Here is a 13,988-nt window from a genome sequence, read left to right on the forward strand (position 1 = left end):
AATTCAAAATATACAAGTGGCATTCAAATACCCTTTAATTGGCTTTCAGTTTTATGTAAGCCTGTCTTTGTGTTGGTGTTCCCAGTAGAAATCTGCCCCCTGAAGGAGGACAGAAGTAAAGGCCAAGTCCTGATCTTCTGCCATCTCTCTCCTCCTGCAGCAAAGCAGCATCGAGGAAGGAAGACACGTAAGCACTTTGTCTGTCTTTGATCAGTAATGAACATTTTCCCATCAATCTCTGTCTTTTGTTGGAACAGATAACTCGTCACATCAACACAGCTACAAGTTACTCACAGAAAACTATGATCGGTATGACAGCCATCGATTTTGTAAATGGCTTCATCCTGTTCAGGGTCACAAGGTTCTGAAGCCTATTTCAGAACACACATTATCCATTTATTCAACCTCAAGCTCTGAACTAAAAGACATCGATATACGTGTCAATTTGTGATATATAAGTGCAAAATTGTTTGCTTCTTTATTCCCACTTTTAGTGTTTCCTCTGCCTTTCTTCTGCAAATAATGTTACACATTAAAATATATATATATGAGACACATCTCCCTCATTAAGCTGCCAGTAATTCACCATACCAATGACACGACCCCTCAGTTAATCTCTCCGTGCTGCTGCATCCTTTAGTATAATTTCTATTTAGTAAATTTATCATTGTTGCAATCCTACCAGACCTTTTAGAAAATATATATTTAAAAAAGGAAAAGATCCAGTGTCAGGAAATCCCATTCTTCCATTTTGTAACCCTAAAATTGAAATATTTTGGCTTCTGTTTTGTGTTGCTACTGCTGTGTTACTGAAATGTGCAAAAGAAGAATACAGCTGGCTCAGAGCTGCGAGTATGTAGGGCATCAGGTAACACATACAGTGTTTAATTACATCCCATGGCTGGTGGAGATGGCCCATACTGAACTTGTCCCTGCACGTGCTGCACGCGCACGCACACACACACACACACACACACACACACACACACACACACACACACACACACGTGCGCGCCATTGTCTTCAGTATTAATGTGAGCTGGACCTTTACCCTCTTGACATGACTTGATTCATGTGGGGATGAGACACAGATACTGAATAGTTGATGAGCTTTGAGAAAAAGAAAAGAAGTGGAGGGGTGTGGTGGGGGCAGAAATAGAGAGAGGCAGACGGAGAGGGAGGGAGAGAGAGGGAGCAGAAAGGCGGGTGTCCACATAGCCTCGCTCCACACAGCTTCAATAAGCCCTGAGTTTGGGAGCCTTGGTGGAAAATTACCTTGTGACCAAGAGGGGAGGTCAGGACGGCTAGAGTCAGACTGCACTTGTCCTGAGGAGCAGCAGCAGCAGCAGAGGGAGGATGGCCTGTGCATTCGGCTGATCGGAGGAGACCGAAGTTGGGTCATGGAGAAACTAAAAGGTCCCGTCGCAGGATGCACCACAGGCACCTGTGGATGGCGATCCCTGCTTCTCCCGCAGCTGAACAGGCAGTCCCTGTACGTGTACGGCAGCGAGATGGCCGTGGAGCAGGAGTGCATCCGGCAGCTGCAGAGCGGAGTCTTTGTCATCCACCCGTTCAGCCTCATGAGGTATTTAATATGTTTGATAGATTCAGGCCAGTCCTCTGCTGAGACACTACCTTGACTGTTTCTGCAAAAGTTATTTCTGAAAGTGAATCTTTGCGTCGTTGTGCTCTAGGGATTGAAGTATTATTTATTTTTCTCCAGATCAGTGCTGCGAAGGTTAATGGATTAATTGATTAATCAGTTATCAGAAAGATAACCTGCAAGTCGTTTCATGAGTGACTAAAAAAACAATAAGATTTGCTTCCTTTTCTCTGCAGTAAACTGACTATTTTTAAGTTTGGGATTGTTATTTAAGGAAAACATGCACGTTGATGAAGACTGTTTGAGTGTTAATGTGTTGGTCATTTTTTACTTTTCTGACTTTTTATAGATAGAAAATAATAGTTAGATAAATCAATAGGAAAAAATAATCGTCGCTCTCTGTATCACTTGTACGTTGCATCATTAATTAGCATCAAACGTTAGCTGACATTGCAATAATTGATTATGGTAATGATTGGCTTCGGTGGAGGTTCAGTCCTCCAGGTCATGGTTATGATTTATCGTCTAGTTTCAGTTCTAGGACTGAAGAAGCCTCTTGGATGAGAGGCGAAACGTCTTCAAAAACCTAAAGAGACAACAAAGCTTTCAAAGTTCATGACTGGTGTTGCACTTTTGTAAAATGAATGCAGTATAAATAGAATACAATGTGAAGAGCAATTTAACATTAAACCAAAACAAGTATTCCTAAAAGAGCAATTCATCATTTATTATCAGTAAAGGAGAATGGATCGAATTACCTTCTTTCGGGATGTGGTTTAATTATCCATGCAGTATTGTTATTATTAGTTTGTAAGGCGAGCAGATCAGTCGTGAAAACAGAGCGAATGAAACAACTGAGAGCAGAGTTATTTGAGGAGACGTGCAGTTACAGTATGAGAGTATGTCGTGTGCATAAATCAGCTTGCCTTACCGGCTGCAGCATGGCTTTCTAATGAGTCCTTCTGGCAAAGGAACTGAGACTTTCTGCTACAATCCTACATGGAAAACAAGCTCAAAGGTTCACTCAAAAGTCACATATATGTGTTTGTGATCTTTCCCTGTAGGAGTTACTACATCATGTGCATGATGGCCATCACGTTTCTCAACCTGATTGGGATTCCCATGGAGATAGCGTTTCTGGACGGAAACAGTGGGCTGGCATGGGAAGGATTTAACGTGTTTTCAGACACACTGTTCCTGATAGACGTGGCTCTGAATTTCCGTATGGGCATCATAGCAGAGGACAGCGAGGTGAGAGTGGCTGTACTCTATTTTCAGACACAATCTGGAAGACTATAATCCCTGCGCAGACAAGCAAATACAATCCATCTCTGCCCCATCTGTAATCTACTCAGTACACGAAAGGCTAGATTAACAACCCCCCCGCCCCTCAGCTCGTGGACATGGCCAAAATTGGCACCTGCTGTTTTGATTTTATAACAGGGATTATGATGTATTGGGTAAATGAGAGGTATAACATTTCCAATTAAGTATTATGCTCACTATGTCCTGTTTGTTTTCATCTGCTCATACTTTGTGACCTCTATCTTGCCAATCACAAATGGCACATCTGTGGTGTTTTTCCCCCGTCTGTGTTGTTTACTCTGGACCGCACTGGCGTCTGGTTTTGCATTATTTATTCTCTAGTCGGTGTCTGCCTGTTTTCAAATATTCATTCATTCATGTATGTGCTTCAGCAACGATCCCACAAAGCTGTGAAGTTGATATTGATTGTCTTTGAGGACGCTGCTAACTCAACCAACACAAGGGGAGACACGAGGTGAAGAAAGTAAACACTTTAACGAATCACCATGAAACTTCCCCCGTTCACTTCTTACATTCAGATATCTTCTATTCTATTCTATCTTCTAATTGACGTGGCTTTCCAGAGAGAAATCTGAACATTGAATGAAGACTGGTACAATTACATAAAGGGTAGGGAAAACATTTAACTAACAGATATTACCAAGAAACTTCCCCGGTTGATTACTTACATTCGGACAATCATTTTTTTGTATTATAAATAGACAAAGCAAATAGACAAAGTAGCAATACAAAGACCTAAATGTGTATTTTCCACTCGTCTGAAAGAAGACACAAATTAATTTGAAATAGCCCCAAATTAACTGTGTTAATTAAGTGCATGAAAAGCAATGTTTTTGCCTGCGGTTCCTCCCTTAATTTTGAACAAATTCCCAAAATATTGGTTCAAGTTCACGTGTTTAATAATACATGTGATCGTGTCAAGCGCTGCGCAGCATCTTCATCCATCTGTTCAATCTGCTGCTCTGTTCTCCTTCACAGGAAGCTATTCTGGATATCAAGCGGATCCGCGTCAGTTACCTGAGGACATGGTTCATACCAGACGTTATAGCTGCCTTCCCGATCGGCTACATTCTGCTGTTTGCGGTAATAACGTGCAGCTTGTTGAAGCAGAAAACAGCCAACTGTGTACGGCAGCGCTTGTCAGTTCACAAACAACTATGCACTTAGTTGTACATGTTTCCATTACGCTCTTTCTTTAGACAAGATACTTACAACCAGGTCGGTTCATTCTAATTGATGCATTATATAAACATTTAAAGTGTTATTGTTTTTCTGAGAGAACAAAGATGAATCTTATTCCTTCACTCTCAGCAGTATGGCTCCTTTGGTTGTATTATTAGCCTACATTTAAGTATTTTACGTAACTGGGATTTTGGCTTTGTATTTAAATAATTATCATTTAAAAAAAATTCTTACAACTGTTAATTACACTTCAAGTCATTGGACATTTTCACTTGACACAATGAACAGGCTGTCGAGGCAGAAAACAGCCAACGGTGTGCTGCATTATTCGTCAGTTCACAAAACAATTATGCACTCTTCAGTTTCACTTTATTTGTCCGTGGGTTAAAATTAGAAACACTCAGCAATGAGTGTGTTTTACAGACAATAACTAATGTGGAAAAGTCAATACAATTAAACGCACAAGATGATTTGAAAAGATATATTCAATGATAATTAGATTTGATTATGTATTTCGTGTAATTGCAGAGAGCACAAATACTGAGAACCAAATGCAGTTCAGCATCTAACCACAAGTGCAAAAGGCACTAAAGGTAATAAATAGAATGAAACTGAAAGGGAATATTTAAAGATGTATGGTATTAACAGTATTAAAAGTGTGATATGAATACGCTAAGATATGTAAAGTAATAACATAAGTCATGGTAACAAATTGATGAAATAGAGTAGATTAAAAAGCCACTGCTAATTGAACGTCTTGTATTTGATCATCCCAGGACTTGCACTACCACAACGACGACAACCCCTCTAAGACCAACAAGATGATGAGGATCCTGATGTTTGTGCGGATCCTCAGCTTGATCCGGCTGGCTCGGGTGTCCCGGCTGGTCAGGTTCTTCAACGAAGTGGAGAAAGTAAGTTCAAGTGGCAGACAAAGCCTTCGAAGCTCGCCTTTTGCAATTCAATCATCCTTTCTCCTGCCTGCAGATACCTTAGCAGACCCGGCATCCGATGACTAACGACGAGCACTTATGAGTGTCACTTGTAAAACACGAGCTGACGTGTTGCTCCGCGATCATCGACGCGTTGGTCTAATTTTTTGGTTTTTCTAATTGCACGCAGCCAAACATTGGACTCAATAACAGCATTAGGACACCTTAAACTCACTTGATGTCCTGGGTAATCTCATAATGAAACACAATATATCTTGAAACAAAATCTTGACGTTGCATAATGTATGGAATTTGTGTGTAACTCCACGCCTTTAATCGGCTGCTAGCTGCTGAAATCAATAGCTTCTGGTGTTTTCGGCGTTGTGGTGATAGCTGGACCCTCTGGCTTTGGAAATACATTTTTTCTATCTTTTTTAAAATTTCACACAGATTAATCTGTTTCCTTAAATAATATCCGTCCCCCTCCCTGCATGTTGAGCTTTCCCACAATGTTGAGATAACGTTGGCTAGCTGGTAAATCAGACAGGTCATTGTTGGTCTTCCAGGTTTTATTTGACCTTCAGCATTTGAACCACATGGTCCAGCCATCGCAGTTCCCTCGTCCTTGTTTCAGTAACTATGTCCTTGCTTTGGGTTATTCTGCATACAGGCATCCATTGCAGTGTATTACAACCTGAACTTGGTTCATTGGCATTGACTTGATGTTGCTGTCATGCATGTGTATTCAGACTGAATTGATTGGGCTTCTAGATGATCCTGTTGGGAAACGCAAAATCTTGCATGGATGTCCTTTAGTGTCCCACCAAGTCAAGTGACTCACCATTTATTGAAAATAATTTTGAAGGTGTTGTTTTGTTGATGTAGTGACTTGTTTATTCCAACCTGGATCTCTTTTTGGCTTTTGTGTACTCAGTGTCAGGAAAGGGGAAGACGTCGCTACAAAGAAGTCATGACAACAGGGCAAGAACACAAGAAGTCAGACATTTAGACGTGGTTTCTTCCATCGACAGACAGTGCTTATTCGCGGTGTGCCTCGTTGCTCATATCCGTTTGAAAGAGGGCTGATTGCTTGGCTTGCCCGGTCCCAGAGGTGCTGCAGGGAAGTGACGAAGAGTTTGGTTGTAATATAGGTTTATCCAGCATCCAGCAGCAAAAGGGAAGTCAATGAGACCCTGCTGTGGCTGACATGTTCAAGTCTGCAGAGTCCTGAAGCTTCGCCCCCGCTGCTACACCAAGCACTTTTCTAATTGCACCAAATTCGACAAAGCACTCCATGGGGTCCCCGGCAAGTTATGACTTTTTTAATTAAAGTCATAAAAATGGACCTCAGGTCTGCACAATAAATATAACTCTATCCAAATTCTGCTCTTAAATCACCATGGCATTTGCATTGTTTTATCATTGTTCTTCATTCAAGATGAATTTGTGATTTAATCATGATTTAAGCCCAAGTTATGCTTCTGCGTCGAGGGGGCTTGCGGACCCCTTACGTCCTTGCGGACCCCCCTTACGTCCAACGCAAGGGCCTGACGTGCACCTCTCAAAAATCCTAGACGCGCGTCGAAGCGACGCAACACCAACGCAGCGGCATTGGCTGTGATTGGTCCGCTAACTACATCCGCTGGAGACCGCTATCCGGTTTCCACTCATAAACACCGCCATTTAAACTTTTAATAGGCTACTTTTATTGTTTTCACCTCGTTTTATTGTTTGCACCTTGTCGCTTTTGCCCAAAGAAATAAAACACCAAGTTCTGAAAGTTGTGGATGTTTAAAGCTGGAAAGTAAACAAATACGCTATAACGAGGCTAACGACGATATACGCCAAGAGTCTCGGTCGGTCGGTCAGTCTTTACAAAAAACATAGCGCCCTCTACCGGTGTGGCATTGAATTGCATTTCGACACGTAAACCCAACGCAGAACCATCACGGTCTCCAAGCAACTGCGTGGCCGTTGCGTGATCACTACGCGGAAGCATAATCAGGGCTTTACTGTAACTGAGCCAGAAAGGAAACATATTAACTTGCTGTCCAAAATAACACAGGAGATGATGCTGTTGATGCACCAGCATGCTGGCGGATGGGTCAATATAACTGATTATAAACACTCCCGGCTTGGGAGAGGACATGGCTGACCCTGGATCAGGCTTAAAGCCATTATGCTGCAGTATTATGGCTCTGGTCTCGGCCATCCTGCGATGTGATGCATTGATCATGATTTTCTTGTCCTCTCTCCCTGACAGGTGTCGAATGCAAACTTGGAGGTGGTCCGCCTCTTTTTCCGCGTCTTGTCTCTGTTCATGATGATCTTCCTGCTGTGTCACTGGAACGGCTGCATCCAGTACTTTGTCCCCATGCTGGAGGAGTTCCCCACCGACTGCTGGGTTCGCAAAGAAAACCTGATGGTAAAACTTTCTCACACAACTTTAGACAGCTCATTAATAGTGTGAATGGTACATTAAGCTAAGTACAAATTCAAGGTTTTTTCTCCTTCTCAGAGGTAAATGGACTTTTTACTCCATTCCATTTGTCTGACAGCTTTAGTCACATTACAGATGTGGCTGTATCTAGACAGACATTACTGCAGCTGAAGGATGAGGTGTTCATTTATGTGGTGAGAATATTCTCCTACTTCTAAAGTTAAATAAACTCTTTAAAAAGCCTCTTGGATCAGCTGGAACCATGAGAGATGTGGTTCTCACAGCCACGCTACAAACATATGATGATCTTATAGAATATGATGCATCACTGGAGCTTAGACAAGCCAACGGTGTATCCATCCATTGTCTACCGCTTATCCTGTATTCAGGGTCGCGGGGGGGCTGGAGCCGATCCCAGCTGTCATTGGGCGAAGGCGGGGTACACCCTGGACAGGTAACCAGTCTATCACAGGGCCGACATGTAGAGACAGACAACCATTCACACTCACATTCACACCTACGGGTCATTTAGAGTCATGAACCTATCCCCATCCTGCATGTCTTTGGACTGTGGGAGGAAGCCGGAGAACCCGGAGAGAACCCACGCTTACACGGGGAGAACATGCAAACTCCACACAGAAGGAACCCGGGCCGACCCGGGAATCAAACCCAGGACCCTCTTGCTGTGAGGCGACAGTGCTACCCACTACACCACCATGCAGCCCCCAACGGTGTATGAAGGAGTTAAAAAAATTTGCAACATACACATTAAACCAAAAACACGGGATATAAGTTGAAAAAGAGTCATCAACTTTTTTTGTAATGGAGCAGTTTCTGAAATTGTTCTGAACAAACAACATTTACACATCTATATCATGCTGCAGTTTAAATGCACATATGCTGTTCAGAAACTCCAGATCTACAAAAAGTCTCACTAGTTGTGATTTTTCTTCTTCTGTCCAGAATGCCACAGTGAGCGTGAAGTACTCTTGGGGAGTTTTCCGAGCTCTGTCCCAGATGATCGCCCTCTCTTACGGCTCCATGGATGCACCAACGAGTGAGCGTTATTGATTTTCTTTATCCATGACTAAAAAAAGCACACGTATCACATTCTCCTTCCATATAAATACCCAGCATGTTACACTAAACCAGCTGGTGTGTCGGTGTCTTGTTCTACAGATTATGTGGAAATGTGGATCGTCATGGTGAGCATGGTGTCCGGCTGTCTGATGTACACCGTCCTTGTGGCCAACGCTACAACCATGATCGCCAACATTGACCCGGCCGCCAAGGAGTACAAGAGCAAGGTAAGAAAATACATTGTCATTTATGGAGAAAGAAAATGTATATATATATATATATATATATATATATGTATTTTGTATTATGTCCGATAAGTGATCCTGATTAGTTTGTTTATTTGATTTGATTGAACATCACAGTGGAATTAGAACATGTAACATACATTTATGCACAATACACAAGAAATACCACAAATAGGACATACAGTGTGTCTACAGAGGTATTATGTGTGAGAACAATTGGCCTCATTCACCAACCGTCTGATTCAGACGTTCATTAATGTTTTATTATTTGGGATTTCTAAGCTCAGAAAATAATCTACACACTAGTTCACACTATGAGTGCTGACATGGTTGTGCAAAATAATTGGTTTATGCTTTTGATTCCATTCTACAGTTGTATAATACAGGAATTAAATAATAATATTTCTCCTGTCTGAGTTCTTAATATCACCCAGAGGGGGTGGGTCTTTCTATAAGATGATAAGCAAGTCACTTTTAAAAAGCTTGTTTTCTGAATGGAGTTCAGATTGATCATCAACACTTACAATAAGGTCATCTAGATGTAAAGACACCAGCGACCTCTATGTACCATAGACAGTCTCCGGTAGTGTTTCTGTACTGATGTGAGGTTCTATCTTAAAGCTCTGGGAAGCCACAGAGCTGTATCATATGTCTTTGTCTTCATTTTGTTGCATCATTCGCACCCCGACGCCGCCTGGAGCAAATTCACATATTTGCATCTTTGCATTGACTTTGAAAAAATCTGTACAGATGAAAAACATTGTGTTATTTTACATCCACTACTCATGATTTGGCGTTCACTTCCTGCACTTCAGAATTATTATACGCCCTCTTTCAATTCAGTTGGTAGACAGCTCCAAAAGTTTGATTTAACAGAGAAGAGTCATTGTCCAACTGAGGATTTGCAACGTGACAGTTATCGTTTGTGTCCTGTATCGAATCCATGAAGCTGAGAAGTTGGAATGGCTTATGAACCTCTCAGAGATGAAGTTTTATGTTTTAACAAATCAAACAATGGTTTTTTTTGTCCAGAATTTATATGTGTAGTTGATGGATTTTCTCGGCCATATTGTTTTCCCTTTTTAAAACACGAACGTTCATTGCAGCTCTGGACAGGACTTACACTGTGGAGATTTAAAGTTCCCATGCAAGAAAACGGAATTGTGAATTACGGTCAAGGGAAACATATTTTGTCATGGAATATTTTTTTCAATTTAGTCTGAGGAAGTCTGTATAAGGAGAATGTCAGTTCCAAACTGCGAGCGCTCGCTCCAGAAATAAATACCTCCCTGGAAACCTAATTGCAGGTACCAGAGCATGTGAGTGGAGCAGTGAAAGCTCCTCGCTCAAAGCCGCACCAGGCCGTTCTGCTCATTATCACTCAGCGCTGCACTCAGATTGCATCACATTAAAATGTATAATGCATGTATTTCACTTTTACCTTAAATTCCTGCCTCACATCCCACAGAACTAAAGGGCAACGACTACATTTTCCAAAAAGAAATTCTACATTTCAAATTACACTTCGGCCTATGTAACAACGAATATAACACAAAAAGTCACATAAACCTAAATGAATGAATGGGCCTAATTAAATAAAAAAATATATATATAGGCTACTATCTATATAAGAGGTGTTTCTGACGGACCATGATGCACCTGGCACAGCAAAGACGTAAACAATGCTCACAGTTTTAAATAGCAATATGGAAAGTGAGACTGATTATAAAGCCTTGATCTTAGTGCTGTAACGCTGTGTGTCGTGGATGTGATGGTGGACCCTGAACACACTGTGACTCCCCACAGATGAGCCGTTTGGAGCACTACATGGCCTTCATGAAGCTCCCACCAGAGCTGCAGCTCCGCATCAGCAACTACTACCAGGCTCGCTATGGAGGGAAGTGGTTTCAGGAGAAGGACGTCATGGACACGGTGTCCTCCGCACTCAAAGAGGTACAACTGTGGTTCCTCTGCTTGGACCTTTTGAGGAACATTTGAATGCGGCGTGTGGGTAGCACTGAACAGGAGCTCTGTGGGCGGGGTTTACTGGGATGACCTTCACTTACTGGTCAAGCACACACTGTTCCACTTCAGGAAGTACTCTCGTGTTAATTTAGGACCATTTAAGGACTCGAGGAGAGCATTCTCATTCTTTGTAGTACAACAGTAAAGTTAGGCTTTGCTGTCAGTTTGTTGATTTTCAAAAAGGACAGAGAGAACTAGAGCAGCAGAAGGGGAGAGAGAGACGTGAATAAGAGAAGAAAAGGTTATTTTCTGGTTGTTACGTTCTAACACTTGATTTACTGTGGAGACAGATGATCTTGGCTTCATTTGTCTCCTCTGCATTTTACATTATACCACGATGACTATGTGGCAGTAAATCTCGTTGAACCCAGGTTTATTTATTTTTGAAGGTTGACACTGAAGGAACATTTAAGTTCCTTGAAAAGTATTTATCAGGAACTTCTTGATGGAAATTCAGCTTCATTCTGTATGTTCTTATATTTGTAACAATATCTTTACTTATTTTTCAGCAAATCCTGATGGTGATGTGTAGCCGGCTGCTGAGAAGAGTGCCAATGTTCCAGACCAGAGACGAGAACTTCATCAACGCCGTGCTCCTCAAACTGGAATATGAAGTTTTCCTGGAAGGAGACGCCATCGTCCGACTGAACGTCCCGGGCGACCGCATGTTCTTCATCGACCACGGCCAGGTCCTCATGGAGACCGATTCCTACGAGAGGGAACTGTGTGACGGAGACTTTTTTGGAGGTGAGTTGGATTCGCTGTGATCAGTGAGTATCTGGAACGTCCATCGTTCCAGATACTCACTGATCGTGAAGTGGGAGAGCAGAAGGAGGTGAAAGAGATAGCAGGATGTGTTTTACAGCTCTTCTCACAAGGTTTCAGCCCAATTAACTGGAAAGCTGATGGCCATGCCTCTAGAGAAATACTAACCACCCAGGATGAAACCCAGCTTATAGCTCATAGGAGTCACTTAAAGGGAAAGGTCAAATGTTTGTTTTTAACGAATGGTTCAGCTAATATAGGTCCAGAGCAGTACGCTACTTTGCTCCCATGCTGGTGCACCTGTCTGATTCTCCAAACTCTCCAAAGCCCACTTCAAAACATCCAAACTGTTAATTTCCCTTCAAAAAAACTCTTTATCATCTGTATTGCCTCAAGCGAAAGCACAATAAGTACACAGCAACGCTGTTTACGGGTTACATAATGAATGGAATTAATGGAAACTGCAGAAAAAGTGCTACAAGCTAATTTGTCTTCACAATTTGAGCTTCTGTTTCATTGTTAAACACATTTATGTCCATTATTCATTAGAGAGCAGAATCACAATAATATGTTGAACATGTGTATATATATATACAAATATACGTCCAGGTTAATTCTGTGGGGATACTGGGATTCGATCATTGGAGGTTTAGGTATGACGTTGAAGTCCACTTTTAGCTTCATCTTCTTTCAATCATATCTCATGGTCTTCCTCATGAGATTTGTTCTTTTCACCATTATGTCTGTTTACGTTTATTTCATTTATAATCATCCTGGAGTTTATAAGCCTCCATAGTGAGTTATGGTGATATACTTGACTTCACTCAAATTACAAAACATTCCAGCACTCTTTGATCTTTGCCCAAAATTTGAATTCCCTGTTTATTTAATACGTCACACGGCCGTCAGCACTGATGTGTTAAACATCACACAGTTCTTTATAAACGGTGCGATCGCAGCATGCCGAGGGCTCTTCTCTTCTCAGTGTAAAAACGCCTTTTGAGACAAAGTCAGAGAGGTGTCGACAAAGGTCGTATACTGCAGAGCTGCTGGGTTGGACAGCATTGTATGCTGCTGTCTCTCTGAAGGAAATCATGCCAAACTCCATTTATACTGGATAATCCTCTGACCTCACTGTGAGCAGTTTTCAATGGAACTGCTCTCGACCACAGAAACAGTCCCAATGAAAACAGCTGACAGCTTGTTCTGTGGATTAACTACAGTAACAGAGATAATGTTTCGAGGAAAAGATGTTGCTGTTGTCATTTTTTGGGGTGCTGAGACAGATGCTTTAAATAAAATCAAAACTATTGGCATGGCTAGATACCACTAGAGATAGGTGATTTAATTTATGCAGTTTATACAAGAAGGGCAAAAGACTGAGAAAAAAAAATAAAGCTTAAGTAACAGCCATATGGACATTAAGTATGTTAATTAGTTCACATGAAATGTATTTTTGAGTTTCTGATAATACAACTACCGTGAAATGGAAGTGATCTGTAGATTTAGATTTTTGGCAGATTTCATGTTTTTTTTTTTTTAAGTTTCCAATTGATTTGTCATCGCTCAGCATTTGTTTTGGGGGGATTTATTTAATTCCCAGGCTTTAAGTGGGAACGGGTCCTAATCTTTTTGGCAGCAAACCTCTGCAGCATTTAGAGCTAAGCAGGCTTCCCGAAACAACTCGGCTGAGTCTGGTTATTTAATTTAGGATTAATTGTCAGATTTCATCCCGTCATTAGGGTTTACTCGCTCATTTACCACGCTCTTGTGGTTCCCTGTTTGTACAACAGAGACATGCGTGCTGACCAAAGGCAAACATCTGGCCACAGTGAGGGCGCTGACGGACTGCCAGTGCTTCTCTCTGTCCTGCGACGACTTTCACCAGGCGCTGGAGAGCTTCCCAGATGTCAAGAAGGACTTTGAAAAGATGGTCCAGCTCAACGCTGATGGTGGACTTGTGTAAGACAAACGCAGGACTATGGACTGTATGTAACTGTACAAAAAGGAAAGGGGATGTGGATATTTCCCAGACATTTTATGCGATGGACAGAAGGACTGTGGCGGATTCCTCATGTGGACACAAGTTGGACAGGATGAGATGGACAGCATTTCATTCTGACTGATCCTTATTCAGCCTTTTGATCTATCAGTTATCAGCCTAAAACAAAGACTTCAACAGTAAAGACGAGTCAAACGTTTGATCTCTGCTTCCTTGTTGATGTAGCATCGATGTTTGCAAAGTTGTACCTTAGTGACCAAACCAGAACGGTTCCGTCTCATTCTGGTTTCAAAGAACTTGGGCTTTAGTTTTCATAGTTCTGGCCATTATTCCTATGAATGAAAACAAAAGACTGGGCAAGAAACACGAGCAGCCAAACAACAACCCC

General features: G+C 41.8%; 3 protein-coding genes across 3 annotated transcripts in view; 1 reads left to right on the forward strand and 2 right to left on the reverse strand.

Annotated features, from left to right (window-relative positions):
- lmln (leishmanolysin-like (metallopeptidase M8 family)) overlaps positions 1 to 13,988 on the reverse strand; it is a 429,410-nt gene that overhangs the window by 147,679 nt on the left and 267,743 nt on the right. The gene's annotated exons all lie outside the window — the stretch shown is intronic.
- hcn5 (hyperpolarization activated cyclic nucleotide-gated potassium channel 5) lies at positions 1,181 to 13,596 on the forward strand. The gene is made up of 10 exons (XM_084022810.1): positions 1,181 to 1,585; positions 2,668 to 2,854; positions 3,908 to 4,012; positions 4,888 to 5,025; positions 7,307 to 7,468; positions 8,447 to 8,540; positions 8,663 to 8,790; positions 10,615 to 10,761; positions 11,343 to 11,580; positions 13,392 to 13,596. Exons 1-10 carry the CDS (start codon positions 1,401 to 1,403, stop codon positions 13,562 to 13,564), a joined length of 1,557 nt encoding a protein of 518 aa, XP_083878936.1. The 5' UTR covers positions 1,181 to 1,400; the 3' UTR covers positions 13,565 to 13,596.
- Positions 7,844 to 13,988, reverse strand: part of tgfbr2l (transforming growth factor beta receptor-like) — a 297,577-nt gene continuing 291,432 nt past the window's right edge. Inside the window, exon 9 of the mRNA XM_084022805.1 lies at positions 7,844 to 8,025. The gene's annotated coding sequence lies outside the window, so the exon portion shown is untranslated. The remainder of the gene's footprint in view (positions 8,026 to 13,988) is intronic.

Source organism: Eutrigla gurnardus (assembly GCF_963514095.1).
Source record: "Eutrigla gurnardus genome assembly, chromosome: 12".
NCBI lineage: Eukaryota > Metazoa > Chordata > Actinopteri > Perciformes > Triglidae > Eutrigla > Eutrigla gurnardus.

Excerpts from the sequence above, each read along its gene's own strand:
- hcn5 (XM_084022810.1), top strand. The coding sequence starts at position 1,401 with ATGGAGAAACTAAAAGGTCCCGTCGCAGGATGCACCACAGGCACCTGT. Across the intron at positions 1,586-2,667 it reads CACCCGTTCAGCCTCATGAG|GAGTTACTACATCATGTGCA; the intron begins GTATTTAATATG and ends CTTTCCCTGTAG. Across the intron at positions 5,026-7,306 it reads TCTTCAACGAAGTGGAGAAA|GTGTCGAATGCAAACTTGGA; the intron begins GTAAGTTCAAGT and ends TCTCCCTGACAG.